The sequence below is a fragment of the Mobula hypostoma genome, chromosome 4 (assembly GCF_963921235.1).
Source record: "Mobula hypostoma chromosome 4, sMobHyp1.1, whole genome shotgun sequence".
In the NCBI taxonomy this organism is placed as follows: Eukaryota; Metazoa; Chordata; class Chondrichthyes; order Myliobatiformes; family Myliobatidae; genus Mobula; species Mobula hypostoma.
Window position 1 is genome coordinate 49,370,448 of NC_086100.1, and position 26,032 is coordinate 49,396,479.

Consider the following 26,032-nt stretch of genomic DNA (forward strand, 5'->3'; position numbering starts at 1 on the left):
TAATTACCCTTTAAACCTTCCAAATTCACAGCAATACATTCTGTGTTTAACCTCCTCCTTCATTTGAATCCTTGATATCCAGGTATCATTTGTCAGAACCAGAATTGTTTACAATGCTCCAAATGTAGTTCATCTGGGGCTTTGTACAACTATACCATAACACCTATCTTGTTTTAGAGAGTTTAAGACATAAATGCCAATATTCCTTTTACTGCACCCAAAATTTAAATAATTCATGACTTTAATGATCCAATTTTACAGGTATGCTTTCTAAGTGACCAGAAACTGTACAGTCCCTCAAATCCAAATGTTTAAACCAACAATGAAATATATTTCTGTAAATTTGGGCATTCTTTCAATCTATAAATAGGAATTTACAACTGAATACTTCCACATACATTACGTACAATGCTGTTTTTCTTCAGTAACTATCTTTCTATCCATCAACGTTGTTATTTACAAATACAACCAGTAGTTGCAAGCCTGTCATTGATTGACAAAGACGAGGCATCACTAGAAACATCCTTCAATATTTCCACATTCTTTTCAATAAAAATGGACACAAGAACTGTTCACAATATTCCAACAGCGGTCCAACGGGTTCCAAGATATAAAAGGTAAGAAACTCTTAGGCTGACCATTAAGATATAGGCTAAATAAAAGGATAAAGGTGATTTTTGGGGAGGTTTAATACACAGCATAAACAGGGCACCAGGGAATATTCAGGAACAAGTGACCTTGGTATACAAGTCCAAGTCTTCCAGTTCTCAAGAGGGTGCAGGAGATTCACCCGGATGTTCCCTGGGATGTAAAGTTTCAGTTATGAGGAAAGAGTGGGAAGGCTGTGCTTGTTTTCCTTGGGGCAGAGGAAGCTTAGAAGGGATAATGAAGGAATACAAAATTATGAAAGGCATAAATAGGGTGAATATTAGAGACATCTAAAAAGCAGATGGCATAGGTTTAAAGGTGTGGGTAAGAGGGTTAAGTGATCTGTGAAAAGAATTTTTCACCGAGATGATGGAGGCAGGTGCAGTCACAAATCGTCCACTAACACCACTACAATAGTTAAGAAAGCACAGCAACGCTTGTTTTTCCTCAGGATGCTGAAGAAAGCTGGTCTACCTGAAGAGATGCTGGTGACCTTTTACCGCTGCACCATAGAGAGCATCTTAACATACTGCATCTCTGTGTGGTATCTCAATTGTACAGCAGCTGATAGGAAAGTACTTCAGTGGGTCGTCTCTAGCGCACAGATCATCAGGACACAGCTCCCAGCCCTGGAGGGCACCTACAGCTCTCGCTGCCTAAGGAAAGCTGGAAGCATCTGTAAGGACAATACACACCCATGCAATCATCTGTTTGAACTTCTTCCATCTGGCAGATGTTATAAGATTTTCTATGCCTGCACTTCCAGACTGAAAAATAGCTTCTTCCCCAGAATTATAGTTGCTCTGAACCAATTGATCAAGCATCATCCATAAATTTGTTACATTGCTACTTTAATACTGGTTTTATGGCTGTCATGCATCTGAGTTGCGCTTTCGTACTGCTGGACATTGCTTGTACTGGCTGGTTACTTGATTTTATTTATTGTTTATTTATCTTATTTGTTGTTTTATAGCATTGAGTATGAGAGTTGCAACCTCATTTTCGCTGTATTGGTGCATGACAAATTGTACTATGCAATGACAATAAAGATATTTCAAATGTAAGAAGTATCCGGACAAGCACTCAAATTGCCATGGTATTGATGGCTACAGGTCAAGTGCTGGTAAATGGAAATAATATAAATGGGTACTTGATAGCATGGACATCCTGGGCAGAAACACCAGTTTCTGCTGTATGATTCCATAATTCCACATATGGAAGCATTTCATTCTTTCTCCCTTCACTAAGTGCAAACAGTTTTGCATCCATAAGTATGTCACCTGAATGTCAAAAATCAGGAGAGTACAGCAAAAGTGAATGGTCTGCACATAATTCAATGAAAAGAGCACAAACATGGTTCAATTGGATTAAGACAATTTATTTGTCAAGATAATAATGATGCAAACATATACATGATAACTTACTAAACAAGAGTTCCATACATTCTTGGTATTGGTAAATACTCTATTCAGCAATCTTAGTAATCAATTTAGTAATCTGGGCTCGACTTTGGAGAATTATCAATTAAATTTTTATCCAGCGTTTCATATTGATACCAAGCGCCATCACCTCTTTCTCTCATCAGCCGGCGAACCTCAAGCTGTTTAAGCCTATAATTAAAGACAAACAAACTAGCAATTTACTGTAAACGCATTAAAGAGAGTTTCATACAACATTTTACAGAAAGCTGTTTTTGCTTTATCAACTATTTTTGATCCCTGGCTGCCAGAATCATAATTTAGCCAAGGGGTGATCAGCTTGTTCCAAGTCCCATAAAATCACTAAATCTTAAATCAACTGGTGCTAATATGCAAAAACAGTTCTGCAGTAACACTTCACACTTCTGAATTGTGAACTGTCATTTGTCTGGTAATACATTTATTTCTGAAATAGAAGTCCCATTCCCAAGACTGAAGTACAAAACTCTAAGCTAACACTAACACTTGAGAAGTGCTACGTCTTTGGAAGAGACAATAACTGAAGTGTCATCTACTGTTTTAGATGGGCATGGCTCTGCTTCAAAGAGGGGCAGGGGAAGTATTCCGGGTATCTTTACTAATCTGCTAAACCAATAGCATAAGATAGTCATTATCTATCATCACATTTCAAGAATTACTTCGTTTACTGAAAAATGTTTTGGAACATTCTTACATTAGCACACATTTCAACTCTTTTAATGTGCTTGATTACAGTTTAATTACATATTTTATTAAGAGCTGCTTTGCACACAATTATTCCTCGCAAGAATTAGCAAGGAATATCCAGTTTGAGAGGTAATGCACTACACCAAGAAAATCAGCATTCGCAAAAGTAGATTTAAATAAGGTATTTTGATCAGAAGGCATTTCACAAATTGTAATTGGATTTGGTTTATTATTGTCACATGTACTGAGGGACAATGAAAAGCTTATTTTCTTTAATGTTACAGTATATTTAATTATTTGAAGGTGGATGCCTGGCAGGTTGATATTACCACTGCAAAGATTTGAATTTGAGTACACATTTTGAAATACATATAGCCTCAAAAGTAATAAGAAAAATGCTATTATAAATTTCCTCCAACTTACCTCAGATCTGCTTTCTCTTCTTCAATTGCAATAAGGGCCATCATTTTCTCATAACTCTTCTCAGGTGGGTCATAAATATTTCTTGAAATCCACCTGGTTATGGGATGCTAAAATAAAAAAAATCTGTGTGACTAGAAATGTCATTATTAAGAAATAAAGTTATAAACACAGAGTAAAGTTGTAATTCATTCTGCCATAGTATTGATAGGAAATTGGTTCACTAGCAGGGAAATAAAAATCAAACATAAATGTGCTCTTTTCTGGTTGATAATATATAACAAGATGCAGGTCACTGGGATTAATCCTATGTTCTCAATTTTTACAATTTTTGTAAATATCTTGAAAGAAGGGTCCAAAGATATGGCTGCAAAGTTTGCTGAATAACATGGCTGATTATTTTTTTGGTTTAAGACCCTGCATCAGAAATGATAAGGTGGCTGGTCTAAAGGGGAGATAATGAGGGGTGAAGGAGAAGTTGACATGTAATAGTGGGAAAATCGGGGGGGGGGGCTGAGATGGACAGATGGAGTCAGTACGGAAGGTGGAAGGGTGAGGATGGTGACCATTGGATGACAGATTGAAATAGATGGGGAGAGGAAAAACAGGGGAGCAGGCAGAGCCAGGGAGAAAGAGGGTGTAGGTCCACAGACAGAAGAGGCTGCAGATGACGGAATCTGTTAAAGAAGATGATAAGTGGTATCAGATAAGAGAGAGGTGAAGGGCCAGATGAGAGAGAAATAGGAGTTCCAAGTGTGCTCCTTAACAATTGCAACATAATGCCTCTGCTCCTAAACTCTATATCCTGACTGAAGGCCAGCATGCTAAATGCTTTCTTCACCAACCTGTCTACTTGAGTGGTCACTTTCTCTAAACTCCACTAATGTATTCTTGGACCCCTCTGTTTCACAACATTCGTCAATTCCCTGCCATTTACTGTATAGTTCCTACCCTGGTTTGAAAGCAAAAGTGATTACCTCACACTTATCTAAATTGAAATCCATTTACCACTCCTCAGTTTATCTCCCTAACTGATAAAGATCTCTTTATAATTCATTGTAACTTGCTTCACTGTCAACAAGATTCCTTAATTTAGTATCATCAAACTCGCTAATTGTGCCATGTACATTCACATCCAAATCATTTACTTAAGTAATGAAAAACACTGACCCCAGTTGGAGGTCAGACCTTTAACCATCACCCTCCGCTTTCTGTCACTAAGTCAATCCAGTAGGTTAATTGTGTGCATAGCAGGCTGATGGAACTAGATGGTAGAGGGGAATGAAACTGGGTAAACCCACTGTGTCTTGTATCGCTTACTAGGTACAGTCTCCCAGTTCCTTCTCTAACATTTGTTGATTTCAAGTACTCTTACAATGTTCGCCACAGCAATTATCTAACTGGTCAGTCTTTCAGCAAACAAGTTTTGGATATGCCCATGCCCTATTGTAACAGTGGCATTCTCACATCCAGATTAGGATTCACGCCTCGTCTCAGATAGTCAATCTGAAACAATCAACATTAAGCCCAGGAAACTGAGTTTAACCTCCTGTTCAGAAGAAGCCACGTTTAACACTATAATGTCCAATTAGGAGATCCATTCAAATCCACGATGGGATTTAGTGCAGGGCAGTCATTGAGAGATCACTCAACCAGCCTTTCCAAAATGCAGGCAGATCCTGTCTTTCAAAATTCCCTCCAGTAACTTTCCAACCACATGATTAGTTTGGTTGAAGGAATCAGAGGGCAGTTTTTCCAGACTTGAGGTCTGCGAACATTGATGTGCCACAAGGATCGGTACTGGATCACCGATTCCTTGTCAGCTTATATTAACAATTTGGGTATGATGCCAGGTTCACCAGCCTTTAGTTCCCTGGCTTGTTGTTGCAGCCCTTCTTAAATAAAGGCACAATATTAATCATCCTCCAGTGTTCTGGTACCTCACCTCTAACTAAGGAAAATACAATAATTCCAGCCATAGCACCTGTAACGTCTTCCCTTGATTAGTGAATTTGTCACCTGTAAGGTTACTAGTCATGCCATATACATTCTCTCCTAACCTGCTAGGACACACGTGGTCAGACCCCAGGGATTTATTCACCCTTGTGCCCTTTGAGACTGCAACCCCACTGTTCTCTTCCCTGAATTCCCTAGCTTCCATGACTTCTCCATGGCAAACACTTGTGATAAGATTTAATTAAGATCTTGCTCATCTCCTGGTGGTTCCACACATTGATCCTGAAGGTACACCATACCTTGTAGTATTCCCAGTGCTCTGGAACATAACCTTCAGGAATATCTGCAAGCTCAGCTTCACCTGCAAAAAGCAACAAATGTAACATTCAGAATATACATTTTTAGAAAAAAATGCAATTTATGCTTTTCTTGAAACAAATAAGACTTTGCATGTTCCACATTATCATTTTGCTTGGCCACATATTTTAACTGACGGTAATTTCTGAAAAGGAGAAAGGAGGACCTAAAGTGAAAACTAATCTATTTTTGACAAACTTACTGGAGTTCTTTGAGGACATAATGAGTGCAGTGGATAGAAGGGAACAGGTGGATATCGTATACTTGGATGTATTCGATATTCGATAAGGTGCCGCACAAGAGACTTATAAATAAGATACGGATGCATGGAGTCGGAGGAAGTATATTGGCATGGATAGTGGATTGCTTAACCAATAGAAGGCAATGAGTCGGTATAAACGGGTGTTTCTCCAGTTGGCAGTCAGTGGTGAGTGGGGTGCCGCAGGGGTCGGTGCTGGGCTCACAGCTGTTTACCATTTACAGTGATGATTTGGAAGATGGGACTGAGTGTAGCGTAACAAAATTTGCTGATGACACTAAACTGAGTGGAAAAGTAAATTGTACAGAGGATGTGGAGAGTCCAGAGAGGGATATAGATAGGTTAAGCGAGTGGGCCAAGATCCGGCAGATGGAATACAATGTTGGTAAATGCGAGATCATCCACTTTGGAAGAAATAATAGAAGAGCAGATTATTATTTAAATGCTGAAAGATTGCAGCATGCTGTTGTACAGAGGGACTTGGGAGTGCTTGTGCATGAATCGCAAGTTGGCTTGCAGATGCAACAGGTTATTAAGAAGGCAAACGGAATGTTGGCCTTCATTGCTAGAGGGATTGAATTCAAGAGCAGGGAGGTCATGCTGCAACTATACAGGGTACTGGTGAGACCGCACCTGGAGTACCATGTGCAGTTCTGGTCTCCATACTTGAGGAAGGATATACAGGTTTCCCCCGCCATCCAAAGGTAGAGCGTTCCTATGAAACGGTTCGTAAGCCAAAATGTCGAAAAGCGAAGAAGCAATTACCATTCATTTATATGGGAAAATTTTGTGAGCATTCGCAGACCCAAAAATAACCTACCAAATCATACCAAATAACACATAAAACCTAAAATAACAGTAACATATAGTAAAAGCAGGAATGATATGATAAATACACAGCCTATATAAAGTAGAAATATTTCTCTACAACGATTGCCTGCACAGATCTCCGTAGCGAAAATCTCACACAAACACTCTCGGCAGAAAATCTCATGCAAGCGCTATTGGCGTAAACGCGCTCTCCAGTAACCTTTAAACTATGAAGCTGCCAAATCTACCAAATAACACGTTAAAATACACAGCCTACATAAAAGAATAATGTATGTACAGTGTAGTATCACTTACGGGAATTGGGAAGACATCAAGCACACTGATGATGGTGTGTTAGACTGCGCGGTCGCAGGCTGGGTGATGCAGTGGCCCCCACCCTCCAGGCCCCTGACCGGATACATTGCCACAAAGCACACAGGGGTAGCCGGAAGGCACACAGCACATCATTAAGAAAAAAGCCGAAATAAACATGCAAATTAATTAGGTGCTGCCCGGCATGTAAATGTCAGTGCAGATCAGTGCCGATTGCATCGGCACTGATCTGGGCCAACAATTACGCTAGGCGGCACTTAATTAATTAGCATGTTTATTTTGGCTTTTTTCTTAAAGATGTGCTGTGTGCCTCCTGGCTACCCCTGCATTCTCCACGAATCGGTACAGTATCTGTCCGGGGCCCGGCTGTTGGGGTGGTGAGACATGAGGGTGTCATCGCATCGTCGATCAGGGCAGGCAGCTCATCTTCTTCTATGACTGCCCGCCTCAATGTCGAAGGTCGAGGTTCGTCGTCTGCTGTGTCTGATGTGGAAGGCTTGTTTGACTGCTGAGCCTCCTGCATTTTTATATCACACAGTTCTTTGTAAGGACTCAAAACATCCCCTAAACCTACGTACCCTTTCAAAATTAAAGTCATACTTTATCATTGCAGCGAAAATCTCACACAGTTGCTTCACTTTCTGCATTCGGTTTCGATTGTTATCCTTTCCTCTTCCAATTGCATCAGCTCTTCATCAGTCAGTTCTTGGTCATGGGATACCAAAACCTCTTCAACATCATCTTCGTCAGCTTCCACAAGCCAAACTCACTTTGTCCTTGCTTCATTCACCACGATTGAAAAGCTTAATTATGTCCAGTCTTACACTAAGTGTAACACCCTTACGAGCTCTTTCAGGCTTTTCCAACACCTTAGAACTCATCTTGCAAACGGCTGCTCACAGGCTCGTGCTTAAGCAATGCCGTTCCGAATCCGGGGGAGAGCGGCTGCTAGGGGTGCGCGCTGCCTTTTATCGCGCGCGGATTTTTTTGCACGCTGCCTTTCTTCGTAACAGTGAAAACACCTTCTGAAAGCGAAAATAGGGTACTAATGTAGGTCTTTCGTAACAGTGAGGTTTCGTAAAGCGAATGTTCGAAAAGCGGGGGACATCTGTACTGGTTTTGGAGGCAGTGCATAGGAGGTTCACTAGGCTGATTCCAGAGATGAAGGGGTTAACCTATGAGAGATTGAGTCGCCTGGGACTATACTCTCTGAAGTTCAGAAGAATGAGAGGGGATCTTATAGAAACATACAAAATGTTGAAAGGGATAGATAAGATAGAAGTAGGAAAGCTGTCTCCATTAGTAGGTGAGACTAGAACTAGGGTACATTGCCTCAAGATTCAGGGGAGTAGATTTAGGATGGAGATGAGGAGAAACTGTTTTTCCCAGAGAGTGGTGAATCTGTGGAATTCTCTGTCCAGGGAAGCAGTTGAGGCTTCTTCACTAAATATATTTAAGATACAGTTAGACAGATTTTTACATAGTAGGGGAAATAAGGGTTATGGGGAAAAGGCAGGTAGATGGAGCTGAGTTTACGGACAGACCAGCCATGACCTTATTGAATGGCGGGGCAGGCTTGATGGGCGGGATGGCCTACTCCTGCTCCTATTTCTTATGTTCTTACACATCAATTTAATATGCTTAGTATTACTTTCAAATGTTTTGTACCATTTATGATTACCATTGTATTTCACTTACCAATAAAAATATTCACAAAGGTTATTAACGCAGCCACTGGTATTCCAGTTAATAAAATATAGAAACTCTGCAGGAAAAGAATTGATTGAAAATAAGTGCAATTTTACTCATTAGTTATAAAATTTTCAAGCAATAATTTAGTCTCTAAAAGGGTAAAATAATTAATACTGGTATTATTATTAATAAGCTGGCAAATATATTTTTTTGCAGTGGAGTGCATATCCCAAAATTACACAGGCAACATAAATCTAGCAAGACCACCTTGTCCTTAACTGAAAGCACTTAAACACAACTTACTAATTTAAACAGTGTTAAATAGTGTATTTATCAGTAAAGGTACCAAGGCTTCACTACACAAAATTGGCATTAAGATATAAAGGCATTATAAGACATTAATACAAGTTAAAATTAATGAAATTGAAGAACACGTAAAGCCAGAACTGGAGGAACATAGAAATCAAAGGGTTGCCCACCATATTTGTACAAGTTAGAAGGCTAACCAATAAAGCAAGACATACAATACAAATGTATTTGTTATGCCAAGGAACTGAGAGAAATTGAATGTATTTAATTAATCAATCTGTACTCTGATGATGGAAATGTGGCCTTTTAAAGATGTTTCACAAGCTTTACAGCAGATACCAAAGCCATGGTAGCATAATAGTTAGCGCAATGCTATTACAGCTTGGGGGCGTCAGAGTTCGGAGTTCAATTGCAGAAAGTCTGCACATTCCTTCCTGTATGTGTGTGGGCTTCCTCCCACAGTCCAAAAATGTACCAGTTAATTGGTCATTGTAAATTGTCCTGTGATTAGGTGAGTTAAATCACTGGGCAGCACACTCGAAGGGCCAGAATCTATTTCTAAATAAATACTGTAAGTAAATAAATTATGTTCATTCTTTGGACATACAGTTGTACAGACAAGTGACAAATTAAGATTTTCTTTATTAAGTGCCAACTTGGTTGTTAACTCATGAATACATACCCAAATTGATTTTTTTTCAGTATCAGAAAGAATTTTCCTTAAATTATAGATTACTTAAATTAGAGCTATGATTTAATACATACCAGGAGGCGCAAAAAACGACGATCATAATATTGACTGGCCTTGATGACAAACATCTGTTTCCCATGACTACCATGGCGAACTACAACTGAAACCAACACAAATACTTTAGAGCAATTAAATCTCTAAAATACATCACAGAAACAAATTGTATAATGCACCTTTTAACACTGCATATGTGGATACTCAGCTGTTGAAACTGTACAATACTAAACTGAGAGTTTTGGGTATTCAGGGAATCAAAGAATGTGATGGTCAAGAGAAGAAGCAAATTTATTAGTCAGAATCTTACCGGCTGATAAAGGAGGCTTACAGTACATGAATTAATATGACCCGTTGTGAAAGAAACAACCCATAACAATGATCCAACACTGAAAGAATATTAGTCCAGAAGCAAAAATGAATCCTCTCAGCTCTTTCAATGGATGCCGAGCTTGCTCAGGCCCCCCCACCCAGCACACCTGAACAACATTTGGAGATGCATGAAAAATACAGACTGGAAATATAAAGAATAAAACACAAGACAAATATTGTGTCATTAATTTACACAAGTTTTGTGTGCACAATGCAAGTTACAGAAAAGATAAATACCAACAGCGAATCAGCACTAGCAGAACTACAGGTTTCCCCCACTATCCGAAAGTACAGCGTTCCTATGAAACTTTTCGTAAGCCGAAATGGCGTAAAGCAAAGAAGCAATTACCATTAACTTATATGGGAAAAATTCTTGCGCGTTCCCAGACCCAAAAAAATAACCTACGAAATAACATAAAACCTAAAACAGCACTAACATATAGTAAAAGCAGGGATGATATGATAAATACACAGCCTATATAAAGTAGAAATAATGTAAGTACAGTGTAATTTCACTTACCAGAATCGGGAAGACAGTGAGCACACTGGAAGGTTCACGCACTTTTTTATCATACAGTTCTTTGTAAGCACTCAAAACATCCTGAAAACCTGCCCTAAACCTACGTGCCCTTTCAAAATTAAGGTCATACTTTTCTGCAATCATTGCAGCACTGTCAATCGTAGCGAAAATCTCACACAGTTCAAAGCTATGGCAGCTTGATGCTGAGATGCTGAGCGTAGTTACCAGGGAAGAAGCTTGGCGATGCCACATTTGCTGCTTGGGATGCACGCTGCCTCTATAACGGCTCGCTGCAAAACAAACGCTGAACGCTATTTTCGCTTTTCGCCATTCCTGCTGCTTGGGGTGCGCGTTGCCTCTGTAACAGCTCGATTCAAAACAAATGCTGAATGCTATTTTCGCTTTTCGCCTTTTTTCATAAAAGCAAAAATCCTCTTCAGATTTCTTTCAGTTAGCAAAAACAGGTATTAACGTAGGTCCTTCATAAAAGTGAAATGGCATAAAGCGAACTTTCGTAAAGCAGGGGATATCTGTACTTCAAAGTAACTAACTTGTACATCAGTAGTCAATAATAAAGATGTACAGGTCAGCCTTCACTAATCCGGCACCATTGGGACCTGAGGAGTGCTGGATTGGTGAAAATGCCAAATTACAGAAGGATCACATTAAGCATAATCAGTGCCGGATTATTGAAGGAACCGGATTACAGGTAGTCGGATTAATGAAGGTCGACCTGTACTTGAATTCCTATGGCTACTAGGCAGATTACAAGAGAACACAAGAAATTCTGCAGATGCTGGAAATCAAGCAAAACACACAAAAGAGACCCTTCTCAGAACAAATTATGGACTGTTTACTCCTCTCCATAGATGTTACCTGAGTTGATGACTTCCTCCAGCATTGTTAAGTGTTAGGCAGTTTAAGAGAGTTTGACATGCAATCTGAAATAAAGATACTAGTGCCCAGGACTCAAATGATCAAGGGAGATGACCAGCTTTTTCTGGTCTTAATGAAGGGTCACAAAGTTGGCTACCTGTAAAACTAAGTGATATAGGAAGTAGCCAAAGATAAAAATTACAAGTGTTTTGCCAAAATTAAATGCTGCTTCAAGGTGTCTTCCTGTAAATATGGAATGTTTCAGAAAGTCAAGCTGTTGAATGTGATTTACTTGCTTTGCACAGTACTAGAATGTATTGAAAACATTCTACATTTTGCAATCGGCCAAAAATACTTGAGATTAATACAATCACTGGGCAATGCTAGAAGAGAACATTTTGTGTACCTGCAAAATTTATAATTTCTACCTACCAGCTACCAGCCTGTCCTAACCCTTCCTCTCACAGTTTTATACCAGCTATCTTCCCTACATCCTCTCAGTCCTAATGAAGAGTACATCAAATATCCTTTTGCCTCCATGAATGTTGCTGGGTCCATTGAGTCCTTTCAGTAGTTTAATTTTGCTTTTAAACCTTCCCCACATTTTGAAGGCTGTGGAGTAAAATTACTGTTCGATCATTCTGGTGATCAGTGCAGTTCACACTTAGACTGTCTGTTAAAGATTTGTCACTGTTCGGCCTTGTCATTCACAGTACAAAGTTAAAAACAAGACAAGATATTTGGTAAAAAACTGAAGGTGCAAGAAATCTTAAGCAAAATAATAAGTCAATGAGCTTTCATTTGATTACGAAAGGTCAATTTGTTAAGAACGTAATACATTTTCAATTTTCATTTAAGTGTAGATTTTTTCATTGATTTTGCTGGTTTTTTTGTTCTATTGTGAATGCCTGCAAAAAAAGAATCTTGGGGTAGTATATGGTGACATACAATTCAAGCACTCTAATAACAAATTTACTTTGAAATTCTAAATACTCTGTAGTAAAACTTTAGTTTTGAGCACAATAATAAAGTTACATATGCAGAATCTTCCATGTACAAGATCAGGCAGCATAATGAAATGTTTCTTTTATTTCTCCTCCAATTAAAAATCCTTTTAACCAATTTGGAAACTGATCAATAACAGTTGAAAATGTCCACAAAATGTTCCGGTGGCTGCAGAATGTACAAAATATTTAAAAGCACAATCAATATCATAAAGGAATTTAAAAAGGGTAAACAACAACTTTTTATAGTATATTTCACTTCTTGATAGCCAATATTTTGAAATTAAAAATGTGCCACCTGGTAATAACTATCAAAGGAAAATGTGCGATTTGAGGATATTCACAAAACAGCATTACAGACTATATCTTGCAAAAGCAACCTTATTTCAGGTGTGGGGAGAGCTTGTGATTACAACCAAGCTTTTACACATGGGATCCTATTTGATATCAAAATCAGTTTTGATACAAGACTGTAAGATATAGGAGAAAATGAAGCCATTTGGCCCATTGAGTCTGCTCCATCATTTCATCACGGCTGATCCAATTTTTCTCACAGCCTCAATCTTCCGCCTTCTCCCTGTATCTCTTCATGTCCTGACCAATCAAGAATCCATCAATCTCTGCCTTAAATATACATAAAGATGATATCTACAGCTGCCTGTGGCAAAGAATTCCACAGATTCACCACTCTCTGGTAAAGAAATTCTTCTACATCTCGGTTCTAAAAGGACATCTCTCTACTGAGGCTGCATTCTCAGGTCTTACACTCTCCCAAAGGACACATCCTATTCACATCCATTCTATCAAGACCCTTCACCATTCGATAGGTTTCAATGAGGTCACCACCCCTCATTATTCTGAATTCCAGTGAATACAGGTCCAGAGCCATGAAAAGCTCTTCATATGACAAGCCATTCAATTCTGGAATCATGGAATCATTTTTGTGAACCTCCTTTGAACCCTCTCCAGTTTCAGCACATCCTTTTTTAGATAAGGGCCCAAAACTACTCACAATACTCCAAGCACGGCCTCAAGAGTGCTTTTTTAAAGTCTCAACATTATATCCTGGCTGTTAAATTCTAGTCCACTTAAAATGAATCCTAACATCGCATTTGCCTTCCCTACCACAGACTTAACCTGCAAAATGAACCTTTAGGGAACCCTGCACAAGGACTTGTTATTTCTTCAAAGAATTCCAACCGGTGAGTCAGGCAAGATTTTCCCTTGAGGAAACCAAGCTGACTACGGCCTATTTTATCATGTGCCTGCAAGTACCCCAAGACCTCGTCCTTCATAATCGACTCCAACACCTTCCCAACCACTGAGGTCAGACTAACTGGCCTATAGTTTCCCTTCTTCTGCCTCTCTCCCTCCTTGAAGCATGGAATAACATTTGTAATTTTCCAACCTTCTGGAATCTAGTGATTCTTGAAAGATTATCACTAATGCTTCCACGATCTCTTCAGCTACCTCTTTCAGAACTCTGGGGTGTACACCATCTGGTCCAGGTGACTTATCTACTTTCAGATCTTTCTCTGAAAGAATCTTCTCTCTAGTAATGGTAACTTCACACACTTCATGATCCTTCACACACTTCACACCTGAAACTTCCAACATACTGCTTGTGTCTTTCACAGTGAAGACCCAATGCAAAATACTTATTCAGTTCTGCCTTTCCTATGATACTTCTTGCAATGAAATATACGCAGCTTGGGACACTAGTCACATCATGCTCAACCTTTTGATTCCTAACTTTGTCTGAGGTCTTACCAACATCTGCCTCCCACAACCTCTCCACTGACTATTCTGGCAGTCTGGTTCCCATTCCCCTACAAGTCTAGTTTAAACCTTACTGTACAGCATTAACAAACCTTCCCACTAGGATATTAGTTTCCCTCCAGTTCAGGTGCAAATTTCCCTTCTGTACAGGTCCCACCTTCCCTGGAAGAGAGCTCAATGATCCAAATAGATTATGCTCTCACTCCCACACCACCAATTCCTTAGTCACGTATTAAACTATAATCTTCCTATTTCTGGCCTCACTTGCACATGTCAGGTATACCAATCCTGAGATCACAACCATGGAGGTCCTGCCCTTTAACTTAGCACCTAACTCTCTATGCAGAACCTCGTCACTTGTCCTACCCATGTACATGCACCACGATCTCTGGCTGTTTATCCTCCTATTTAAGAATGCGGAGGACTCCATCTGAGATGTCCCGGACCCTGACACCTGGAGGCAACATGCCACTGGGGGAATCTTGTTATCACCCACAGAACCTCCTGTCCGTTACCCTAACTAACAAATCCCCTATCACCACAGTTGACCTCTTCTCCCCACTTCACTTCTGAGTCACAGAGGCAGACTCAGTGCCAGAGACCTGACCACTGTGACTCTGTTAGGTTATCCCATACACTCCACCCCCCCAAAATAAAATACCTGCTGTTGAGGGGGATGGCCACAGGGCTACTCTGCACTGGCTCCATAACCCCTTTCCTCTTCCTGACTGTCACCCAGTCTCCTGTGTCCTGCACTGAGGTCGTAACTACCTCTCTATATGTCCCACCTCTCACACCCTCAGCCTCCCGAATGATCCGGAGTTCATCCAGTTCCAGCTCCAACTCCTTAATGCGGATAGTTACAAGCTGCAGCTGGATGCACACCTCGCAGTTGTAGTCGTCAGGGATACTGGAGGTCTCCTCGCCTTCGCACATTCAGCTCTCTTGCTTGATGTCTCTACTGTCCAAGCTGAGCAGATATAAAGAAGGGAAGGGAGGGGGGGAATAAAACTTAACCTCGAGCTTTTCTTTGCTTTCTCTGACTGAAGCCTCGAAAAGCTAAAGCCTGAAGAACACCACTCTGACTGTGTCCACTCAGACATTTCACAGGCATATATTGTGCAATTTATATAAATAAAACAAGAAAATTAAATTATGTAAGCAGTGTAAAAAGAGGGGAAAAATAGTGAGGTAGTGTTCATGGGTTCATTGTCCATTTAGAAATCTGATGGCAGAGGGGAAGAAGCTGTCCTGAAATATTGAGTGTGTCTTCAAGCTCCCATACCTCCTCCTTGATAGTAGCAATGAGAAGAGGGCATGTCCTGGACGATGGGGATCCTTAGTAAGGCATCACCTTTTGAAGGTGCCCTGGATGTTAGTGCCCGTGATGGAGCTGACAGTTTACAACTTCCTACATCTTTTTCTGATCCTGTGCTAGTTACATCATCTCCACATAGACAGCGATGCAACTAGTTAAAATGCTCTCCACAGTGCATCTGTCAAAATTTGAGAATGTCTTTGCTGACATACCAATTCTCTTCAAAGTAATGCAGTGTAGCTTCTGTCATGCCTTTTTTGTAACTGCATCATTATGTTGGGCCCAAGACAGATCCTCAGAAATGCTGACACCCAGGAACTTGAACCTGCTCACCTTTTTCTTCTGATGCCTTGATGAGGACTGGTGTATGCTCCCTCAAATTCCCCTTCCTGAAGTCCACAATCAGTTCCTAGGTCTTACTGATGTTGAGTGCAATGTTGTTACGTGTCAGATAAAAGCTTACAAAAATGACAGATTCAACTTATTTTGGATATAACTTCCAGTTAAAATCTCTAAACCTTATGCACTAGTTTGGCTAAATCTATGCAAATTACACTGATGAAAGTGTCAGAATATGAAAATGGATTATTTATTACCGCTAACATTTCATGAACTGTGTTGTTTTGCACTGAAAGTACAATGCAAGACATAAAAATTACTAATTAATAGCGCAAAAAATGAATAACAAGGATCTTTAGGAATCTGAAGGCCGAGGGGAAGAAACTATTCTTAAGATACGAGTATGGACCTTCAGGCTCCTGTACCTCCTCCCCACTGGTAATTATGCGAAAAGGCATGACCTGATGGTAAGGGTGCCACCTTCTTGAGGCACTGTCCTCAACGGTGGGGAGAGCTGTCCCCATGATGGATCCCTCTGCTGTCCCGTGCATTGGGTCTCCATACCCAACTGCGATGCAACCTGTCAGAATGCTTGTCACAACATATCTGTAGAAATTTGCAAGAATCTTTGGTGACAGACCAAACCTCCTCAAACTCCAAATGAAGTAAGACTACTGATTAGCCTTCTTTGTGAATGAATCAATGTACGGAGCCTAAGAAGAATCCTTTGAGATGTTGATGCCCAGAACTTGAAACTGCTCACTCCTTCCACTGCTGATCTCTCAATGTGGATTGGTGTGTGTATCCTGACTTCTCCTTCTTGTAGTCAACAGTAAGTTTTGGCCTTGCTAATGATGACTGAAAGTTTGTTGTGACATCACTCAACCAGCTGATCCATCTCATTCCTGTACACCTCCTCGGTACCACCTCAGGTTTTGCCATCAGAAAATTTATACATGCCAATTAAAATGTGCCTAGCTACACAGTCATGAGTGTAGAGAGGGTAGTGCAGTGGGTTATCGACAGTTGCACCTTCATTGATTGTCAGCAAGGAGGAGATGTATTTACCAATCCACACTGACTGGTCTGTGGAAGTTATGGGATTCAATTGCAGAGAGGGGGTACGGAAACCCAGGCTGAGTCACAAACTTCCCTTTGTATTTTAATTGTTACGTTTTCTTTTGTTTTAAATGCAATCCCAGCTTAATTGTCTTGCTATACGAATAGAGTAACAATTTAGAAATACAATTTTTAATACAATTCCTATGCACCATACATTAGGTAATGACAGGGTCATTATTCACGCTAACAGTTTCTGTTTTCAAGGAACTTGTTGGGGCATGCTTATACAGTGGATTCCAGTTAAGTGGACCATCGGTTAATTGGGGCAGCCACTTATTTGGAACAGCTCTTAAAGAACAAAAACTAATTGAGAACATTGTCAGGATTCCCTTCATTTATTTGGGGCAATATGCTCCTTAATTGGGGCAGAAAACTGATGCCAAACAAGTGCTATATAGTGTCAGTCTCGCACACTAAATGGCCGTTTTAGATGCTACACCATGCTTAATGAGAACAGTTTTTAAATAGCATCAATTGCGTACGTTTGTGTTCGAAATGCAGTGATTATCGTCACTGATAGTTGGTGAGAAATAGGCAGTAAGACGGTTCCAAACTGCTTTTCTCATTGCAGTTTCAAACATTCAGGTTTGGAGATGCCAGAAACAGCCAGGAGTGAAAATGAAACAATTTCACTACTTCAACAAGTCAGGCACTACGAAGAATTTGAACGTTGCATTGAAAATGAAGATTTGGAGGATGCAATCGTCAATAGCACTGTAGGAAGGCTGTCCAATATCTGCACTAGGTGTCTGCGCTGATTTTTTTCACTACGTACACTAGGTGAATTTCTCCATTGATAGCTATTTGGTTACTCAATTAAACAGTAATTTGTCTTTTTCTACACTTTTTAAACTATTTTCATGAAACTAACTGGGGTGGCTGCTTAATTGGGCCAAAATGCCCTGGTCCTGATATGTTGCAATTAACCAGAATCCACTATATACACACACGTCAGAACTGAAACAGTTAGTAGCATTTCCCCGTCCTTCAATATTTGTGTTGTCTAGGACTTTAGCTCTCTTTTTGTTCTCATAAACCATCAGCTCTTAAATAGATCCACAGAATAGCTTCTCATGACTATCACCACAACAAACTTCTGCGTGTACTTGAAATCTGAACAATCCATATGGTACTATTAAATATACCCATTTTGAATTACTCTCACTGCAATCTGAACATGTAATTTCCCTTTAAGCCGGGGGTTCCCATTCTGGAGGCCACAAACCCCTCAGTTAATGGTTGGAGTTCATAGCATAAAAAAAGTTGAGAACCCCTGCTCTAAGCAATGTACTTTAATGCACCTTTAAATCAATTTATGATCTACAGATTTCACAATCGTCTGAAGGACAGCGAACTAAGCAGGTATGGCACCTTTAAGGAGATGAAAGTTCATTGCCATGGCTGGCAGTGACGTGGAGGGGGAGGGGGAGAAAATCTCCAGGCCAGGATGAAACACAGAGGGGCCCCCCCACCCCCGCCTGCCACCTCATCCAGCATCATTAGCAAATGTGCATCATTGGAGAACAAGATTGAGGGCCTGAGGGCAAGAGTGCTGTATCGGAGGGCAGTGAGGGATTATTGCTTTCTATGTCTGAGCGAGACACTGCTTTCTCCCAACAGCGATCAGACTGGAAGGTTGTCAGTTTACAGAATGGATTGAATTGCTGATTTGAAAAAGGCAAAGGGTGGAGGTGTGTGCTTCATGATAAAATCTCGGTGCTCTGATGTATCAGTTTTGTCGAACTCCTGTTCCTCCGACTTTATACACCAACGGTCAAATACCGCCCATTCTATTTTTACTGCATGAGTGGGCCAGTGAAGGAGTGGAGCTTTGAGACTTTCACTTGAGAGGCTTCGACGAGAAGAGGCGGAGGACAAGCTTGCTCGCAGTTAGTTTTTACAATGTCTCCTGAGACGATGATGTGCCTCTCATGTGAGATGTGGCAGTCTTGGGGGAACTCCCCTCTCCTGCAGAGTCACATCTGCCAGAAGTGCATACGGCTGGGCGATCTGGAAGACCGTGTAAGGAATCTGGAGCAGCAGCTGGATGACCTTCGACTCATAAGGGAGAATGAGGCATAGATGAGAGCTACAGGGAGGTAGTCACACCTAGGCTGTCAGAAGCAGGTCATTGGGTGACAGTCAGAGGGGGGAAGGTGAAGGTGAGCAGACAGGTAGTGCAGAGCACCCCTGTAGCCATTCCCCTGAGTAATAAGTTTACTGTCCTGGATACTGTTGGCGGGGACGACCGACCAGGTGTGACCCATGGTGGCAGGGCCTCCGGCACTGAGTCTGACCCTGTGGTGAAGAAGGGTGGGACGGAGAAGAGGAGAGCTGTTGTCATTGGAGACTCTATAGTCAGGGGAGCAGACAGGAGATTTTGTGGACGTGAGAAGGACACCCGCATGGTTTGTTGCCTCCCGGGTGCCAGGGTCCGGGATGTCTCTGACCGGGTGCACGACATCCTGGTACGAGAGGGAAAGCAACCAGAAGTCGTGATACATGTTGGGACCAACGACATAGGCAGGAAGAGGGATGAGGTCCTGAAGTGAGAGTTTCGGGAACTAGGCAGAAGGGTGAAGAACAGGACCTCAAGGGTGGCGTTCTCAGGATTGCTGCCAGTGCTACGTGACAGAGATGGTAAGAATTGGAGGAGATGGCAGTTGAATGCGTGGCTGAGGAGTTAGTGCAGGGAACAGGGTTTTAGATTTTTAGATCAAGGGGATCTCTTCTGGGGAAGGTGGGACCTGTACAGATTGGATGGGTTGCACCTGAACTCGAGGGGGAACAATATCCTTGCAGGTAGGTTTGCTAGCATGGTTCAGGAAGGTTTAAACTAATTTGCGAGGGGAATGGGACCCAGAGCGATAGAGCAGTGAAAGAAGTGCATGGAGTAAAGGTAGATCTAACATACAGAGAGGCTTTGAGGAAAGAGAAGCAGAATTAACGGTGTAAAGACAGTAAGGTAGAAGGGCTGAAATGTGTGTACCTCAATGCAAGAAGCATCAGGCACAAAGGTGATGAACTGAGAGCTTGGATACATACATGGAATTACGATGTAGTGGCCATTATAGAGACTTGGCTGGCACCAGGGCAGGAATGGATTCTCAATATTCCTGGATTTTAGTGCTTTCAAAGGGATAGAGAGGGCGGAAAAAGGGGAGGAGGGGTGGCATTACTGGTCAGGGATACTACTACAGCTACAGAAAGGGTGGGACTCTTTTGAGTCAATATGGGTGGAAGTCAGGAACAGGAAGGGAGCAGTTACTCTATTGGGGGTATTCTATAGGCCCCCTGGTAGCAGCAGAGATACAGAGGAGCAGATTGAGAGGCAGATTTTGGAAAGGTGCAAAAATAACAGGGTTGTTATCATGGGTGACTTTAACTTCCCTAATATTGATTGGCACCTGATTAGTTCCAAGGGTTTAGATGGGGCAGAGTTTGTTAAGTGTGTCCAGGACGGATTCCTGTCACAGTATGTGGACAGGCCGAGCAGGGGGAATGCCATACTCGATCTAGTACTAGGTAATGAACCGGGTCAGGTCACAGATCTCTCAGTGGGTGCGTATCTGGGGGACAGTGACCACCACTCCCTGGCCTTTATAATTATCATGGAAAAGGAGAGAATCAGAGAGGACAGGAAAATTTTTAATTGGGGAAAGGCAAATTATGAGGCTATAAGGCTAGAACTTGCGGGTGTGAACTGGGATGATGTTTTTGCAGGGAAATGTACTACGGACATGTGGTCGATGTTTAGAGATCGCTTGCGGGATGTTAGGGATAAATTTGTCCCGGTGAGGAAGATAAAGAATGGTAGGGTGAAGGAACCATGGGTGACAAGTGAGGTGGAAAATCTAGTCAGGTGGAAGAAGGCAGCATACATGAGGTTTAGGAAGCAAGGATCAGATGGGTCTATTGAGGAATACAGGGAAGCAAGTGAGAAGAGCAAGAAGGGGGCATGAGAAGGCCTTGGCGAGTAGGGTAAAGGAAAACCCCAAGGCATTCTTCAATTATGTGAAGAAAAAAAGGATGACAGGAGTAAAGGTAGGACCGATTAGAGATAAAGGTGGAAAGATGTGCCTGGAGGCTGTCGAAGTGAGTGAGGTCCTCAATAAATACTTCTCTTCGGTATTCACCAATGAGAGGGAACTTGATGATGGTGAGGACAATATGAGTGAGGTTGATGTTCTGGAGCATGTTGATATTAAGGGAGAGGAGGTGTTGGAGTTGTTAAAATACATTAGGACAGATAAGTTCCCGGGGCTTGATGGAATATTCCCCAGGCTGCTCCACAAGGCGACAGAAGAGATTGCTGAGCCTCTGGCTGGGATCTTTATGTCCTCGTTGTCCACGGGAATGGTACTGGAGGATTGGAGGGAGGCGAATGTTGTCTCCTTGTTCAAAAAAGGTAGTAGGGATAGTCCGGGTAATTATAGACCAGTGAGCCTTACGTCTGTGATGGGAAAGCTGTTGGAAAAGATTGTTAGAGATAGGATCTATGGGCATTTAGAGAATCATGGTCTGATCAGGGACAGTCAGCATGGCTTTGTGAAGGGCAGATCGTGTCTAACAAGCCTGATAGAGCTCTTTGAGGAGGTGACCAGGAATATAGATGAGGGTAGTGCGGTGGATGTGATCTATATGGATTTTAGTAAGGCATTTGACAAGGTTCCACATGGTAGGTTTATTCAGAAAGTTAGAAGGCATGGGATCCAGGGACGTTTGGCCAGGTGGATTCAGAATTGGCTTGCCTGCAGGAGGCAGAGGGTAGTCGTGGAGGGAGTACATTCAGATTGGAGGATTGTGACTAGTGGTGACCCACAAGGATCTGTTCTGGGACCTCTACTTTTCGTGATTTTTATTAACAACCTGGATGTGGGGGTAGAAGGGTGGGTTGGCAAGTTTGCCGATGACACAAAGGTTTGTGGTGTTGTAGATAGCATAGAGGATTGTCAAAGATTGCAGAGAGACATTGATAGGATGCAGGAGTGGGCTGAGAAGTGGCAGAGGGAGTTCAACCCGGAGAAGTGTGAGGTGGTACACTTTGGAAGGACAAACTCCAAGGCAGAGTACAAAGTAAATGGCAGGATACTTGGTAGTGTGGAGGAGCAGAGGGATCTGGGGGTACATGTCCACAGATCCCTGAAAGTTGCCTCACAGGTGGATAGGGTAGTTAAGAAAGCTTATGGGGTGTTAGCTTTCATAAGTCGAGGGATAGAGTTTAAGAGTTGCGATGTAATGATGCAGCTCTATAAAACTCTGGTTAGGCTACACTTGGAGTAATGTGTCCAGTTCTGGTCACCTCACTATAAGAAGGATGTGGAAGCATTGGAAAGGGTACAGAGGAGATTTACCAGGATGCTGCCTGGTTTAGAAAGTATGCATTATGATCAGAGATTAAGGGAGCTAGGGCTTTACTCTTTGGAGAGAAGGAGGATGAGAGGAGACATGATAGAGGTGTACAAGATAATAAGAGGAATAGATAGAGTGGATAGCCAGCACCTCTTCCCCAAGGCACCACTGCTCGATACAAGAGGACATGGCTTTAAGGTAAGGGGTGGGAAGTTCAAGGGGGATATTAGAGGAAGGTTTTTTACTCAGAGAGTGGTTGGTGTGTGGAATGCACTGCCTGAGTCAGTGGTGGAGGCAGATACACTAGTGAAGTTTAAGAGACTACTAGACAGGTATATGGAGGAATTTAAGGTGGGGGCTTATATGGGAGGCAGGGTTTGAGGGTCAGCACAACATTGTGGGCCGAAGGGCCTGTACTGTGCTGTACTATTCTATGTTCTATTTACCTGAGAAGTTCTCCTCTGTAATCCTGACCACAGTTAACGTAGAATTAGCAGCCGACTATAATCAAGCGCTTGAGATAGTGCATGATGCCATCTCCAAACAAGAAGCAGTTCATCCTGATGAATTTCAAATCATAGTTGGGGATTGCAACCAGGCTTGTTCGAAGCAATCCCTGCCCAGTTACCATCAGCATATAACCTGTAGCACCAGAGGATCCAACACACTGGACCACTGTTATAATAAGATAGGGAATGCCTACCGTTCCATGCCCAGACCACATTTTGGGAAGTCTGATCACTCGGCTCTCCTCCTTCTACCTGCATACAGGCAGAAACTGAAGAACAAAGTTCCAGAGATTAGGACAACAAAGAGGTGGTTGCGGGAAGCTCAAGACCAGCTACGAGTCAGTGGACTCGGCTATGTTCAAGGACTCATCTGTGGATCTGAATGAAAACACCATGGCTGTCACAACTTTATTAAGACAGTTGTAAGCAAGTGTGTCCACACAAAGTCAGAGTCTTCCCCAACCAGAAGCCCTGAATGAACCATGAGATCTGCAATCTGCTGAGGGCCAGATCAGAGGCATTCAAGTCTGGTGCGAAAGGAAGTTACACAAAGTCCAGGTAAGACCCTCAGAAAGCCATTTCACAGGCAAAGTGGCAACTGTGGACTAAACTTAAGTCCACGAAGGACGCTTGACAGTTGTGGCAGGGCTCGATTACTATCACCTCTTATAAAGTTAAATCAAGGAACATAGGCAACAACAGGGCTTTGTTTCCAAGTGAAATCAATGCTCTCTATGCTTGTTTTGACCATCTAATAATGGAGGAACTATCACGAACTTCCTTCGATGATCCTAAGATTTCAGTCTCTGAGGCCGATCTCTGAGCCTTCAGAAGGGTGAAAACTATGCAGACCAGACGGGGTACCTGGCCAAGTATTAAAAACCTGTACCGATCAAATGACTGGAGTGTTCACTGAGATCTTTAACCTCTCACTTCAGCAGTCTGAGATACCCACCGGCCTCAAGCAGGCTTCAATCATACAAGTGCCTAAGATAAATGTGGTAACCTGCCTCGATGGTGATCATCCAGCAGCACTTCCATCCACAGTGATAAGTGTTTTGAGAGGCTAGTGATGGATATATCAACTCCTGCCCAAGAAGCAACTTGGGTCTGCTCCAATATGCCTACTGGAGCAACAGGTCCACAGCAGATGCCACCTCTCTGACTCTTCACTCAACCCTGGAACAGCTGGACAGCAAAGATGCAGGATGCTCTTTATCAACTACAGGCCAGCACTCAATATCATCATCCCCACAAAAATAATCAATAAGCTTCAAGACCTTGGCCTCATTACCTTCTTGTGCAATTGGATCCTTGATTTCCTCACTTGCAGACCCCAGTCAGATTGGCTTGGCAACAACATCTCCTCCACGGTCTCCATCAGCATGGGTGCACCTTAAGGCTCTACTTGCTTTACACTTATGACTATGGGGCTAAGCACAGCTCCAATGCCATATTCAATATAACTGACAACATCATTGTCATAGCTTTAATCAAAGGTGGTGACAAATCAGCACATAGGAGAGAAGGTGAAAATCTGTCTGAGTGGTGCCATAACAACAACCTCTTACACAATGTCAGCAAGACCAAGGAGCTGATTATTGATTTCAGGAGGAGGAAACCAGAGGTCCATGAACTAGTCCTCATTGAAGGATCAGAGGTGGAGAGGGTCAGCAACTTTAAATTCTTCGATGTTATTATTTTGGAGGACCTGTCCTGAACCCAGAATGTAAGTGCACTTACGAAGAAGCGTGGCAGCACCTCTACTTCCTTAGGAGCTTGTGAAGATTTGGCATGGCATCTAAAATTTCCACCAAGTTTTATAGATGTGTAGCAGAGAGTCTATTGACCGGCTGCATCACAGCCTGGTATGGAAACACCAATGCCCTTAAACAGAAAATCCTACGAAAGTAGATGATACAGCTCCCCTCCATCACCATTGAGCACATGTTCATGGAGCGCTGTCACAGGAAAGCTGCATCCATCATCAAGGACCCCCACTACGTAGGTCACACCTTCTTCTCACTGCTGCCATCAGGAAGGTGGTACAGGAGCTTTAGCACCCACACCACCAAGTTCAGAAATAGTCATTACCTCCCAAACATCAGGCTCTTGAACCAGAGAGGATAACTTCACTTGCCCATCATTGAACTGTTCCCACAACCTATAGACTCACTTTCAGGGACTCTTCATCTCATGTTCTCCATATTTATTGCTTATTTCTTTCTTATTATTATTTCTTTCTTTTCATATTTTGTTCTTTTGCACACTGGCGGAACTGGTCTTTCATGGTTATTATTCTACCATGGATTTATTGAGTATGCCTGCAAGGAAATGAATTGCAAGGTTGTATATGGTGACACAGATACAGTTTGATAATAAATTTACTTTGACCTTTGAACTTTAAAAATGTTCGAAACAGTTAGGAGGTCAGGCAACAACGGTGAAGAAAGAAACAAGAGCTCATGGTTAAACTGATGCATGACATTTTATCAACACACATCAAAGTTGCTGGTGAACACAGCAGGCCAGGCAGCATCTGTAGGAAGAGGTGCAGTCGACGTTTCAGGCCGAGACCCTTCGTCAGGACTAACCTGACAAAGGATCTCGGCCTGAAACGTCGACTGCACCTCTTCCTACAGATGCTGCCTGGCCTGCTGAGTTCACCAGCAACTTTGATGTGTGTTGCTTGAATTTCCAGCATCTGCAGAATTCCTGTTGTTCATGACATTTTATCCGTGGCTCTTTAAGAAAGGTCGCACATCTGAAACGCTGGCTCTCTATAGACTTCCTATAATTATTATCCTTGACACTACTTTTGCAGACACCCAATCTACAGCAGTTCAACATTGACGGTCGATGGCCGCTCTCCTTCGGGCCTCATTCGACCCGAACTGCACCATGCAAGGTCAACCACTTCCCCAGCAAAGACACCCACAATTAACTGATGAATAATGTCAACCATACCGTCGGGCCTGGCTAAGGGCCGAAGCAGGGTTTTCTCAGTCACATACTTCGGTTTAATGGGAAGTCGTCGTGCCAAAAGAGCAGTCGCCGTCCGCAACACACTCAGCACGGCCATGTTTGTTATTCCCTACCGACGTTGCCGGAAGTAAGAGTGAAGCTACCAATCGCCATCTTTAGTTAAGGCCATGAGTGCTGGAACAG

At 42.1% G+C, this 26,032-nt stretch overlaps 1 protein-coding gene across 1 annotated transcript; it reads right to left on the reverse strand.

Moving 5' to 3' along the window:
- Window positions 1-2,000: 2,000 nt before the first annotated feature.
- Window positions 2,001-25,997, reverse strand: ndufb5 (NADH:ubiquinone oxidoreductase subunit B5). The gene is made up of 6 exons (XM_063045763.1): window positions 25,832-25,997; window positions 9,694-9,779; window positions 8,626-8,692; window positions 5,468-5,529; window positions 3,216-3,322; window positions 2,001-2,258 (listed from the first exon to the last, which is right to left on the reverse strand). Exons 1-6 carry the CDS (start codon window positions 25,944-25,946, stop codon window positions 2,138-2,140), a joined length of 558 nt encoding a protein of 185 aa, XP_062901833.1. The 5' UTR covers window positions 25,947-25,997; the 3' UTR covers window positions 2,001-2,137.
- Between the last annotated feature and the right edge of the window lie 35 nt (window positions 25,998-26,032).